This window comes from Polypterus senegalus, chromosome 2 (genome assembly GCF_016835505.1).
Source record: "Polypterus senegalus isolate Bchr_013 chromosome 2, ASM1683550v1, whole genome shotgun sequence".
Lineage (NCBI taxonomy): Eukaryota > Metazoa > Chordata > Cladistia > Polypteriformes > Polypteridae > Polypterus > Polypterus senegalus.
The window spans coordinates 98471280-98486340 of record NC_053155.1 but is presented as its reverse complement, the minus strand read 5'-3'; the positions used below and the strand labels follow the sequence as shown (position 1 = coordinate 98486340).

The 15061-nt window shown below is 39.9% G+C and overlaps 1 protein-coding gene across 1 annotated transcript in view; it reads right to left on the bottom strand.

The window, feature by feature from the left end:
* Nucleotides 1-5005: 5005 nt before the first annotated feature.
* LOC120523178 (unconventional myosin-VIIa) overlaps nt 5006-15061 on the bottom strand; it is a 197059-nt gene continuing 187003 nt past the window's right edge. The window contains exons 47-48 of the mRNA XM_039744223.1: nt 6905-7024; nt 5006-5675 (exon numbers count right to left, since the gene is read on the bottom strand). Coding sequence (XP_039600157.1) covers nt 5583-5675; nt 6905-7024 — 213 coding nt within the window. The 3' untranslated portion in view covers nt 5006-5582. The remainder of the gene's footprint in view (nt 5676-6904; nt 7025-15061) is intronic.

The following is a 15061-nucleotide window of genomic DNA, read 5'->3' as shown; positions in this document are numbered from 1 at the left end:
GGTAGCTGCAGTGCCTCTTGTGATTCCCCTAAAGAGTCGGTGGTGTGCAGCCTTGTGATTGAATGCTACCATGCTGGGCACTCAACTCTGGTCAAAGAGGGCTGCAATGTCTGCAGGTTTTCACTTCAGCTAATTTCTTAATTAGAACCTTTATTAAAGCTATATACCTTTTGCTTATTTTTTAGTTAATATGCTTGTTACAATTCAGAACCCTTAATTTCTTATTTTAGTTGTTAATGGCTGCATTTAACTTCAAATTACTTCCCATTTTCTTATTAAGCCACTTGTTAAAACTGAGTTGCAAAAGTGAAATGAACCACCAGCTCTCCTGAGGCCTCATATAAACGGTGTGTATGCACAAAAATGTTGCGTACGCCCATTTCCACGCTCAAATTATAATGTATAAAAACTAAACTTGCTCACGTTGCAATGTATAAAAACTAAACTTGACGTAAAGCTACGTGCATTCTCATGCCAGCACCCACCCTTGTGTACTTAGTTTCTGCTTGATTTTGCAAACTTGTGGCACCCAATGTCAAAGCAGTGCTACTGTTCCTGTGTGGTTTAACTTTCTTTTTTAGATTCACATCCACAATATGGGCTTCATCAAACACACTGAAATTAACCGCATATCGTGTATACATTGAAGGCACCTGATTTTAATCAATCAGTAACAATATAATGGTGCACAGAATAGCCAAACTATTCCACTGCCATGGCTGCTTTGGCGTTGTTAAAGGACATCGCAAATGGAAGAATCTGAAGAGAACTCGTATTCAGAGATCATACTCATTTCTTGGCACACGATGATGACTGGTTTCTATGTAAGTTTAGATTTCCAAGAGCTATCCTCTTGGAGCTGTGTGCTGAACTGGCGCTGGCTTTACAAAGACAAACTATGAGGATTTGTGCTCTACCTACTCCTTTGCAAGTTCTATCCATCTTGGGTGTTTAGCCACAGGAGCTCTTCAGCGTGAACTGGCTGAGCGATCAGGTATTTCTCAGTCATCACGGAGTCGTGCCTTGCTTGTCAAGCAAATATATACGATTTCTGTACACTGTGATTGAACAGGCAGACATCAAAGCACAATTTTACTGCAACATCCGGTTTTCCCTTTGGAATAGGAGTTGTTGACTGCACACACATTGCTATAAAGGCACCTTCACAAAATAAATTTATTTTTGTAATTATGTAAATAGAAAGCATTTCCACTCTAATGTCCAAATCAGCTGTGATGCAAAAATGCTTCTCACTAATGTTTTTGCGAGATGGCCTGGCTCAACTCATGATTCATTCATCCTGAGAAATAGGTGCTGTGCATGATGGCTGGCTTTTTAGTAAGATAAGACATTTAATATTACCCCTTTTGTCAAAATTGTATGTTATCTGTACAATGTAACCATACAACACGATTACTTGGGACAGTGGGTACCCGCTGAAAATTTGGCTTCTCACCCCGCTCGCCAACCCACTGACTGAGCAAGAGTGAAGTTATAATGACCTCCTCTCTCGGGCTCAGGCATTGGTAGAACGTACTATAGGGCAGCTTAAGGGCTGTTGGTGCTGCCTGGATAAGACTGATAGAGTGCTGCTCTATAGTCCACAGAAAGTGTGTCGCATCATGCAAGCATATAGTGTTCTACATAATATGGCATGCAAGTATGTGGCTTGCCCGTACGTGAAGAGATGCGGTATGATGAACCACCAAATGATCAGCCACATTGGACGGCGTTACAATGTCGAATGAATGTAATTAGCAGAATGTAAAAACAGGTAAGCAGATGCATCATTTAGGTTTTTACAACTTCATTTAATTTGCGGTCAATATCACACAGTACTGCCATAATATTCCATAGTTCATTGGCTACATCTCTTACTGCATCCACTAATGCATTTTGTGATTCCAAAACATGTGATTATCTGGCTGTGTGCGATGTGTGATTACACATGTGAATTATTTACATGAGTATGGATAATAGTAAGCAAAATATAAATTGCAACTCGCCATCATCTGCAGTGATGTCAGAATCTTTCTCCCCCGTTGGCAAAACGGCAGTAACAAGTGTGTCGGCAATAATTGCAGCAACTCGCTGCTGAAACTGCGTAAGCCCCAGGAGTTCGCTACCTCCTCCAGTGGTGTTGATATTCAGACGATGGGCTGCAACCCTCCTTTTCACGGCGACTTTGATGTCTGACTACTTCTGCTTTATTTCGGGTACAGTGTAATTTTCTGATCCTGAACTTTTGAGTGCATCTGCCACGCTATGCCACTCCATTAATTCCCTTTTATTGCTTATTCCACTGCTTAAGCCACCAAACAGTATTTTTTACTTGCCTCTACTTCACTTAGCAGGACCTCCACTTCGCGTTGTCGTCTTGAAATGCTGAAGGTAAGGAGCTATTTATATTGATTTGCATATTCAAAGAGGCCAATTCTGGGAGGATTCAGGGTGTGGCAGCAGGTGCGTGCACGTGCGTTACATTTCATGCTGACCAGGATTTATGGAAGGGAATAAAGTGGAATTTGGCGTAAGCACAGATTTATGCATCTGGATTTTTTGCACGTACATACATTTCTACTTTTGTCCGTATGCCATGTTTTAGTGTGAATTCTATGCACAGCGTTATGCGTGAGGCCCCAGGTAACTTGGTGCCATTTACAACTGTGTCATGCATTAGTTATTAGTTGATAAAATGTTTAGTAACAAATGAGGAGGAGAGGATGATGAAGTGCAGATCGGTTTTGGTCCACAAAACATGCTATCAGAAAAGGAAATCTACATTATGATTAAAATTGGTCTTCGAAGAATGAATGCACAAGTTATATAATTAAATAACCAAGTGTCACTATCAGCAAGAACTGTCGGCTAATTAGGAAACTGACTGGAATGAAAACCTGCAGCCACTGCGGCCCTCCAGGATCATAACTGAAGACCCCATTCCTCAGTTCAGTGCAGAGTGCCTTATTCATCACACCCCCTTGGTGTTACAAGGCCTTGTAAGTTTATCTGAGGAAACAACATATACAGTGGAACCTCGGGTCACCTGAAGTAATTTCCCCCACAGGATTGTATGTAAATACAATTAATCCATTCCGGACTGCACAAGCTGTATGTAAATATATTTTTTTAAAGATTTTTAAGCACAAAAATAGTTAATTATACCATAAAATGCACAGTGTAATAGTAAACTAAATGTGAAAGCATTGAATAACACTGAGAAAACCTTGAACAGAGAAAACTAACATTGCAAGAGTTCACGCTACAGCCTTATGAACCGCGCTCTCTCTGAAAACACTTTTTTAATGAGTCTAGAGCACAAGGAAAAAATGATCATTTGAAAAATCCGGAATTTATACAAAACTAATCATAAACAACCAAGAAAACTAACCTTACATGAGTCGAGTTCTGGCATGAAGGAAGTGAGGAGGAACTGGGTGGAGAGGAGATTACAGTTTTGAGGTAAAGTCTGTGACGATGTGGGTTCGCTGCATGCTCCCATCTTGTTTCCAGGAGCCCTTAAACCTGTCACCATCGGTAATGTTACCGATGAGCACGACAGTGAGGCACTACAATGGAGCAATCGGATGATGCAAAAAGTGCCAAATGCTTTTATTATACTCAAAAAAACAACAATCAAAAACAATGTTCAAAATAAATAAAGTGCAGTGCTTTCAGAATCCTTCAATAAATAAATGATCCCATAAAAACAGAAGTGAAGTGGAGGTTAAAATCCAATAGAAAAAAGTCTTCATTAAATACAATGAGGTTAAAACAATGCTCGAAGCAGTCTCTTTAAAAACAAGCCCGGTGCATTCTTTAACTGCCTTCTCAGCCTTACTGCCTTCTTTAACTGCCTTCTCAAGCTCTCTCGCTCACTGCACAGGGAGAGACTGAACACATGCGGAAATCATTGGCGCCCACAAACCGAACAGGAAACTGGCTTTTTCATTACCCGAGTGTGTGGTCGTGAACAGATGCAAAAGTTGGGTGAACGTTTTTGGTCGTAACCCGATTTGCACATGGTCCAAGATGTTTGTGACCCGAGGTTCCACTGTATACCATAGCTATGAAAGCACTAGACTTCAACTGTTAAATAAGATTATAGGTTTGTACACCAGATATCAGAAATCATATTGAAATATGACCCATTCAGATGAGTTTTAATTACTGAGCACCCCAAACCGAACTGCAGAGGTAGAGGTGCAGAGCTGCCCATTTCTTTGCCCAACTTTATGCACACACAATTAAAGATTTAGGAAGTCTAAGGGATACGGAAGCAGTGGTAGGCAGATTTAATAATAATTCATTACATTTATATAGCACTTTTCTCAGTACTCGCACACACAGGGAGAAACCGGGAAGCGAACCCACAATCTTCCACAGTCTCCTTACTGCAAAGCAGCCGCAGCACTACCACTGCGCCACCTATTATTTAGTTAAGATGTTCCAGAGACTTTCATGATATTTTGTATTAACTAGCAGATTGTAAATGATCACTTTATGTAAATCAAAGACTCTTATTATAGCAGCTAATGTCTCCTCAGGAGTTTTTAGATTTGCATGCCAAGTAATAATAGACCCCAGTCATTGGTCATTAAATGTGACATAACAGGCTTAACTAAATTTTAATTCCTCCCAAACAATTACTGTTTTGTGTAATCTTAGGGGCAGCCTGCTGTTGTAGCCTTCTGTTTGTTAAATTGGATGCTGAAATCTACTCATCTGAACCGCAGTTGTTGTTTTTCCCCTCAAATTGGTGGTGATGATATGGAGAAAATTAAAGGGAAGAGTGCAAATAAAATAATGTCTAGTTTAGTTACACTGAATACAAAAGACACAGAGAGCAATGATTGGTCCAAACTGGGGAAATGTGGTTGGTAATCAAGTGCAGGTGTCTAAAGTCTGCTGCCAATGAGAATTACTTTTTAGACCCCGTTTTAAGTTTTCATTTTTACCACAAGTTATGTAGAAGACTTGCCTTATTCATCACACTCCCTTGGTGTTACAAGGCCTTTTAAGTTTATTTTAGAAAACAACAACATATATACCATTGTTACAAAGCACTGGACTCCCACAGTTAAATAAGTTTGTAGGTTTGTACACCAGATCGCAGACATGCCATTGAAATGTGACACTGAAGCAAATGTGAACAACACGAGTGCCAATTAAGGAACAAATCCTTCACAAATGTAACCAGACTTGCTAGACCTCCTTGCGTAATGTTACAAATCCATTTTTGGCTCCTCTAGCTGACCTCAGTCAGATGTCAGGTTCAGCCACAATGCAAAACTCCCTTCAGCTGGTTAGGATGGCAGTGTTGGCCAGGGAGCTGTGGACTATTCAGTTTTGTTTTGGAGCATCCATTCGCTTCAGCAATCTTCATATCACAGGTAGTCATCTTCACTGGAGGGTGAGGTGGGGCTGCCCTCATCAGTGTCCGTCTCCTCTGAGCTCCATGACACGCTCCGGCTCATTCGCCATACCTGTGTGGAGAAGCTACTTGCCCAGCTGCAGGGGTTACCCGGGGGGCGAAGCAGCCGGACTACTTCAAAGGCCCATCGCCAGTAGTCCCTTTCAGTTCACTTTGCGCTGCCCCTGGCGCTGCGTTGCTTGCTCATAGTGGTCAGCATCTGGCTGATGTAGGAGGTCAACAAGTCATCCATTTTGTAGCCCTGTTTATGAGAGCATGAAGTGATACTGGTTATATTATGGGACAGAGGATGAAGTACAGCAAAAATTACAACAGAGAGAGGAGCATCTTATCTATGGAGAACAACATTTCCTAACTACTGAGCTGAAGTGGAATTTCACCAAAACTTGGTATAACTTCATTAGGTACACCGGCTCTTCCACTCAAATGGTAACAGCATCATTTGTGCTGTCAATGCTATCAGAAGCAGACTGGAGTGTACTGTGTGTAGTCTAGTAGAGAAATGGATAAGAATATGTAATGGGGGCTTTGAATGTAGCACGGTAGAAGGCTCCAGACATGCCACTATCGAACACATTGTTTCATGTTGACGGAAGGACCAGGATTTTATTAAACATCCTATGTTCCTCCCATACAGACTGTTGGTTGGGGGATCTGTTTTTATGGTGTATGCTGGGTGTCCTCACATGAGGAGAGCAAAGTTTGAAAGCCACAGGGTACCTGTATACTGATGTTCATCAAAGGCATTTCTTCAATGCAGGAGTGTGGTGGCCTTAGAAATCATTGCAATATGAATAACCATCTGAAGGATGAGAGGGAATGACCTGTTCAGAGTTGAAATCCACCACATGGTGATTTGCAGCAAGTATGGGATACACATGGGCCAGCACCCCTGTGTCAAAATGTCAGCACTTTTGTGAAACCATGCCCTGTTAAGTTAAGCCTGTTTGCTATTAACGTTGGTGTACCTAATAAAGCAGGTCACTAAAACCATCCTGACTGATCTCTGGCCTGACTTTCTTCTGTTCAATCTTACCACTAACAATGGAGTTCAGTGCAAATTATGCATTAGTGTTGGAGGGGGTAACGTTGTATTCTTCTGGAGCACTGAATGACAGCGCCTATTCTGGCTTCTTGATGAATCTAAAAAGGCGCAGTGGTTGTGACTTCTTTTTCTTTAACCTTTAAGTCACATCACATAAATAATTTTAAAAGCAAAGCTGTGGATGATTGCTCAGTCATAATGCACATTTAGGTAAATACAAGCCAGTGGTTCATACTGAAATACTGCTGTATCGTTTAAATCTCAGAGTCTAATATAGTACCATAACAGCTACTGTAAAGTCATTGTCTTTATCAGTTATTACAAGTACCTTTGTTTCAGACATTTAGTGGTTTCAGATGTCACTCTGTAATCTTTTTGTAACTTTTAAGAAAAGTGTTCATACCCAAGAAGATGAGGCTACTTACCAACGAAGTCTCACACAGAAGTTTGCTTCCTCTCACTAGGTTCCCAATTGTAATGTGGAAATAGGTGTTCCCACTGCTCCAGTTTGAGATCTTTGTGAATGGATATGTTGTAAGAATGTCCTGAGAGCAAAAAATGATTGATGTGAATAGAAGTGAAAAAGTTGCGGTTGTCTATCAGTCTGAATAGGGTTGGTTACACAGCCACTTCAAAGGCCCTGGCGCTCCTTCAAAACAAACTGGAGGACATTTGGGATGAGTAGTCGAGAGCAACACATGAGCTTTTCATTAATTCACAAAGATCCCAAGAACATTAGCCTGATATCTACAGGAACCTCAATTGCATAAATGCAACATTAGTAAAAAATGAAATTCGTGTCAGAACAGCACCAAGAGAGTTAAAACGTTCTCTGGGCAAATGACTGAAAACTGGAACTTTCTGCTGATTATTCACTCCTTTATCTCTGGTGAAAATTTACAATTACATTCCATAATATGTACCCCATAGTCAGTATCAGGCATGGTGACTGGATTAGGACCTGGACTATTCATAATTTAAGAAACCTGCTTTCCTCTCTATAAGATGTTTCTGGTTAATGTATGGCCTGCTGTATGTGAGCTGATGCTCCAAAACAATTTAGAATTGCAAAACGCAGGTGCAAATTTCCATTGGAATGCTTAAGGAAAAGAAATGTAATACTATAGAACGCCCCAGCAGAAGTCCATACGTACACCTGACTGAAATGTGGCACAACCTGAAATGAGCGATTAATGTACTGAAGACTCATAAATGGTCTAGGGGAGTTTTGTAAGGAAGTGTGGGCTGTGAGACCACCATTACCTGCCAAGAATGTTCTGGTTGTAACTACTACTGCTTAAGAGTGCACATCAGGTTATTGAGTCTGAGGGCACTATTGCTTTTTCACGAAGGGCATTTCATATTGCGTAGCGTTTTCAATAAATTCTGTAAATTATCACTTTTTACTTGTTCACTCAGAGTCCCTTTTTTATTGCCAGCTGTGAAATCTTCTATAATATGCTATCGTGGCTGTCCGTTTGTCTGTCCAGGATTTTAAATCACCTGTAGCTCGCAAATCGTTTGACCTACTGACCTGAAGTTTGGTACACATATACTACGTGATGTCTACTATCTGCTTTCGGGGTGATGATTGACCTCCAAGGTTATTCCTCTTATTATTTTTATTTTATTGTAGAATCAACTCTCAGTAGCGTCCAGCAGGGCAGCCGTACAGCACATGCGTACGGGCGCCATTCTCATCCCTACCACCTTCGCCGTCACTTCCTCTACCTCTTCATATCTTAAATCATTCTTGAGGCAGATTGAAGACTTAAGTGCTAGCATAAGTGAAAAATGAAAGAAAACATACTAAGTAAATGCAACACAAACACTAATTTAATCAGTTCAAATGTGAACAGATGCCGATGAAAGAAGAGAACAAGTGGGCCTCTAGAGTGGAGAAAAGAAGAGCTGCTCAGGAAGCAACAAGCGCATCAACCTCTGAGCAAACGAATGGTAAACGTACAGAGAAAGAGGATGAGAACTAGGAATGTTCAAGTCAAGTGTATTTGTGCAGTGTGCCGTTACTGGTTTGCAATAATACAGAAAACCTGAGAAAATGGAAATAGTTTTACATGGCACAGTATAATCCACCTTGAAAAAAGGAAAAGTGTTTGTCTATCTGTCATTCCAAAAGATGGTGCAATACAAACATTTAAGTTACAAAAGGCATTCATTTGTCATTCAAATATGTGGTGCATCTCAAAAATCAACACTGCTTTGACCAGTCCCATACCAAATGGCACATAACAGAGATATATGGATTGCAAGGTGCACTGCACCTCAGGGTCTGTGTTAATAATTTGGATTTCAACCTGTTGTAGACGAGTAACCACAGTACAATCTCATCCATGGTTGGTTCCTGCTTCCAGGATTTGTCGTTTATTGGCCATACACAGAGTAAGTATAGTTGACTTATTTAAATACAAAAGCACAAATATACATGTATATATATATATATAAATATATATATATATATATATATATATATATATATATATATATTGCACAATCTCAGTGGCTGCTTTCTTAATTACACATTTCTTGCAGACGCAGCTCGCAGTAGTATGGGAATGAGACTTAAGATGGAGGTGGGTGAGTGAGGGGCACCATGTACTTTTATTTCACATGTTGAATATTTCCTATTTTGAAATATTGATTTATTTTGACCTAGCTGAATAAAATAAACAATTGATCCCAAAAAAGACGTTATATCTTTCTAGTACCAGAATAGTTTACAATATATTCTTTGATGCATGGATTCCAAAAGGTGCTGGAAACAATCCTTGGAGAGTTTGGTCCATTCTGACTTCAAAGCATCACTCAATTCCTTTAGATTTTTCAACCTACACATCCATACTGCAAACCTCCCACACCTCCTCGTTTTAGAGGTGCTGTATTGGATTGAAAGGATTGTAAAATGAAGTCACTGTTACGTTTGTAGAACAAATTTGAAATGATGTGTACTTTGTAACTTCGATAGATGGGCAATTTCTGGTGTGAAGTATCCATTTGAAAAAGGGTAGGCTGTGTCCCTAAAGGGGTGGACATGGTCAACTGTGCTTAGTTATGATGTGGCAATTATATTCAGTTGGTATTGAGAGGTAGTCTTAAGTATATGTGCCAAGAAGATCATTCTGCTCTGCATAATATGTGCATTCTTGGCACATATACTGCCTTCACCAGCCTGGACTATTGATAGCAAGCCAGGATGGAGCCATAGACTAATGTTGTTTACACCAAATTTTGATCCTGCACCTTGCATTTCATAGCAGAGATCCAGGTTTGTAAAACCAGTTGACATTTTTCGGCAGTCATTTACCTTTGCTGATCACGTTCTTTGTGTAGCCTTATCTTCTTGTTCTTAACTGACATGAGTGAAACCCTGCTAGGAGGTCTGACATATTACGCATTCAGAGATGCCCATTTGCACATAACTGTTGTTAAAACACAATGGCAAAGCCACAAATTCTCAAACAATAGCTCTTTACAAGTCTGACTATTGTCATTGGACCTCTCTCATTAAATAGATATTTTCTCTCACAGCACTATCACTCGTTTTTTTTCATTTTACCATTCTCCATAAGTCTAGAGATTTGAGTACATGGCATGGACATTCCAGAAAGTACCCATGTCTGGTACCAGCCCTTATACAATGGTCAAAGCTGCTAAGAATTGTACACTTTGTCCATTGCAGAATTTGGTGGAACAACAAGTAATCATCTTGATCATACCTAAATCCTCTCTCTCACTCTCACACACACATTATATACAGTGGTGTGAAAAACTATTTGCCCCCTTCCTGATTTCTTATTCTTTTGCATGTTTGTCACACAAAATGTTTCTTATCATCATCCACATTTAACCATTAGTCAAATATAACACAAGTAAATACAAAATGCAGTTTTTAAATGATGGTTTTGATTATTTTGGGAGAAAAAAATCCAAACCTACATTGCCCTGTGTAAAAAAAGTAATTGCCCCCTGAACCTAATAACTGGTTGGGCCACCCTTAGCAGCAATAACTGCAATCAAGCGTTTGCGATAACTTGTAATGAGTCTTTTACAGCGCTCTGGAGGAATTTTGGCCCACTCATCTTTGCAGAATTGTTATAATTCAGCTTTATTTGAGGGTTTTCTAGCATGAACCGCCTTTTTAAGGTCATGCCATAGCATCTCAATTGGATTCAGGTCAGGACTTTGACTAGGCCACTCCAAAGTCTTCATTTTGTTTTTCTTCAGCCATTCAGAGGTGGATTTGCTGGTGTGTTTTGGGTCATTGTCCTGTTGCAGCACCCAAGATCGCTTCAGCTTGAGTTGACGAACAGTTGGCCGGACATTTGGTAGACAGTAGAATTCATGGTTCCATCTATCACAGCAAGCCTTCCAGGTCCTGAAGCAGCAAAACAACCCCAGACCATCACACTACCACCACCATATTTTACTGTTGGTATGATGTTCTTTTTCTGAAATGCTGTGTTCCTTTTACGCCAGATGTAACAGGACATTTGCCTTCCAAAAAGTTCAACTTTTGTCTCATCAGTCCACAAGGTATTTTCCCAAAAGTCTTGGCAATCATTGAGATGTTTCTTAGCAAAATTGAGACGAGCCCTAATGTTCTTTTTGCTTAACAGTGGTTTGCGTCTTGAAAGTCTGCCATGCAGGCTGTGTTTGCCCAGTCTCTTTCTTATGGTGGAGTCGTGAACACTGACCTTAATTGAGGCAAGTGAGGCCTGCAGTTCTTTAGATGTTGTCCTGGGGTCTTTGTGACCTCTCGGATGAGTCGTCTCTCCGCTCTTGGGGTAATTTTGGTCGGCCGGCCACTCCTGGGAAGGTTCACCACTGTTCCATGTTTTGCCATTTGTGGATAATGGCTCTCACTGTGGTTCGCTGGAGTCCCAAAGCTTTAGAAATGGCTTTATAACCTTTACCAGACTGATAGATCTCAATTACTTCTGTTCTCATTTGTTCCTGAATTTCTTTGGATCTTGGCATGATGTCTAGCTTTTGAGGTGCTTTTGGTCTACTTCTCTGTGTCAGGCAGCTCCTATTTAAGTGATTTCTTGATTGAAACAGGTGTGGCAGTAATCAGGCCTGGGGTGGCTATGGAAATTGAACTCAGGTGTGATACACCACAGTTAGGTTATTTTTAACAAGGGGCAATTACTTTTTCACACAGGGCCATGTAGGTTTGGATTTTTTCTCCTAAATAATAAAACCATCATTTAAAAACTGCATTTTGTGTTTACTTGTGTTATATTTGACTAATGGTTAAATGTGGATGATGATCAGAAACATTTTGTGTGACAAACATGCAAAAGAATAAGAAATCAGGAAGGGGGCAAATAGTTTTTCACACCACTGTATATAAAATTATATATATAATTATATAATATAAATATAATAATAAAATATATAATAAATAGAACTAGTTGATGCTTGATGCCCCGACTTAGCTGGTCATCTCTTAGCTCACTTCAAATCTCATTTTTGTTTGGCTGCCATTTAAGAAAAAAGAAGCAATTCAGAGGACCAAGTTTTCAAAAACAAGGCAATTAAAATGAAGTGAAAAGAAGCCAAATGACACCAGAAATTAGTTAGTGATCAAGAAAGTAGTAGAAAGTAAAACCTACAACCACTGCAGACCTCCAGGACTAAAACTGACCACCCCTTATGTGTATGTCTATCTATCTAATATATAAAGCAGAGTCGATGTATGTTTGTTTGTCCGCCATACAAATCTGCACCGGGTGTCTGATCACCACCAAACTGGGCATGAGGTTCCTTTGTGACCAGGAGGAGGTCATGGGGTATGTTTGGTTGGGAAAAATGTCTGATGCAAGAGCGGATGAAACATCTTAAGAAAGGGAAACCAGGCTGTCTGCCAACAGGTGAAGGGCTACTGATGCAACACGTGGACAAATGCAACACGATTTTAAAAATATGGCTTTCTCATATAACCGACAGGTTGCATATCATGAACATCCTGTTGCTGTTATTGGCTGAATGGATCATATCTGTGTTCATTGTAGAGCTCTAAAATTGAAAGGAGAGTCACCAGGACTGTGCTGCTCAAATGGGAAGGTGAAACTGCCATCTCTACTTCATCCAACTGAACCTCTACACTCTTTGATGTTAGGATCAACACCAATTTCAAAAAGCATTTCTTGAACAACATCAGGAAGTACAATTCCTGTTTTCAAATGACTTCTTTTGGTGCAACTAAACAAATACGAGAGGGTGGGTTCATGCCCACATTCAAAGTGCAAGGTCAAGTTTACCATACAATCATTACTTCCATTAACTGGTGGGACAATTGAGTTCCTTACTGTGGAATTCCACAAACAGATCCATCTACGGGCAACTCTGTTGCTGGCAAGAAACTCAGTGGAATGGACTTTTATGCTTACCGACTAATGAGTAGCGTTTCTGAATAGAATCACATCTTGAAATGCCGGCAACTTTTCCATTAATATATATTATTGAAGCAACTACCATAACAGGATGCACAAGACGTGAAAATGTTTTAACAGGATGCACAAGACGTGAAAATGTTTTTTACCCTTTGATTTCAAACGGATACAATTTCCTGTTCGTTTGGCTTTTGCTTTGTCAATTAATAAGGCTCAAGGGCAATCACTGCAAGTTGCAGGCATCAGTTTGGAAAATATATTCTTTTTACATGGACAACTCTACGTAGCACGTTCTACAGTGGGGAATCCTCAGAATTTGTTCATTTTCGCACCACAAAGGAAAAAAAATATACTGTACCCAAAGGCTCTGGACTAACCACTTGCATTACCTATTACAATAAAATGTGAATCAGAAAAATGTTTGTTCTATTTCTATGTTGTGTTTTTTTCATTTGGGAAATTCATTATACATTCTTGGGCAACGGGCAATATATATATATATATATATATATATATATATATATATATATATATATATATATATATATATATATATATATATATATATATACACACTGAATTGCAGCTACAGCCCGTGGACTCAATAAAGTAGCCACTCAGCCTACACATCCCTTTCTCCAGGTATACAGTGATAGCGCACCCTCTACTGGCACATCAACCTTGGTAAAACTGAGTCAGAAACCACTTCTCTACTGTATATAGATAAAATCCAATAGCAGCCCATTGTCTGTCTGTCTGTCTATCCGCTTCTCATGAGAGAACTACTTAACGGATTTAGATTGGGTTTTTTTCTATAATTTTTTTGAACACTCCGGTTGATTTTGCAACTTCTCTCATTGCATTAAGTATCCTAGTTCGCTTGCAGGAGCGATTTATTTGCGCTAGTCCGAGACAGAGGCTACAGGTTGAGGGGAGGGCGAAGCATGGCGTCAGGAGTGGCAGGGCCCTCCTCATTCATGTGCCAGCCTCCATTCAAATTGCTGTACCTCTGGCCACATTTTGGAGTTTACCTTGCCTCTGCTTAGCTAGCAATACCTGTTTGTTTATTGAGTTTGAAAGTTTGTCCTGTTTCACTACTACACAGGCTTGAGCCGTGGGGGACAGTTAGTAGATGATAAAAAATGAGATGTCAAATAAGCACTAATAATTAAATAAATCCACTGTTAAGCAGCTTGCATTGCAGTTATTATTTTATTAATTTTCCAATTCAGGTTTGTGCAATGGCTACAGGCTAGGAAACAACCATAGATGAGAAGTCAGTGCATCAAAACACATGTTCATACACACCAATCTTTACTCACACAGGCCCCCCTTTAGATATTCTAGATAAGTGAGTGCACACATATTAGGGATGTATGAGGAAATTTGAGTACAAGTTCTACAAGACAAATCAAACAAATCACCAGGACCAGATAATATTTATCCTCGTGTTCTTAAGGAGGCTAGTGAGTACATATATAAACCCTTGACACATATTTTTAGGAAGTCATTGAGCACTCTAGAGATTCCAAAGGACTGGAAAATGGCAAATATCATCCCATTATATAAAAAGGGTGACAGGGCAGATCCAAGCAACTATAGGCCAGTAAGCTTAACATGCATCACAGGAAAATTAATGGAAGGAATTATTAAGGATAAGATTGAGCAACACATGGCAAGGACAGGAGTTATTCTGAACAGTCAGCATGGGTTCAGAAGAGGGAGGTCGTGTTTTACTAACATGCTGGAATTCTATGAGGAGGCAACAAAAGGATACAATCAAAGTGGAGCTTATGATATTATTTATCTGGACTTTCAGAAAGCATTTGATAAGGTGCCACATGAGAGGTTGGGCATCAAGTTAAAAGAAGTGGGAGTTCAGGGTGATGTTTTTAGATGGGTGCAGAATTGGCTCAGATACAGGAAGCAGAGAGTGATGGTGCAAAGAACCTCATCAGAACTGGCCGATGTTAAGAGTGGTGTTCCACAGGGGTCAGTGCTAGGGCCGTTGCTATTTTTAATATATATAAATGATTTAGATAGGAATATAAGTAACAAGCTGGTTAAGTTTGCAGATGATACCAAGATAGGTGGATTAGCAGATAATTTGGAATCCGTTATATCATTACAGAAGGACTTGGATAGCATACAGGTTGGGCAGATTTGTGG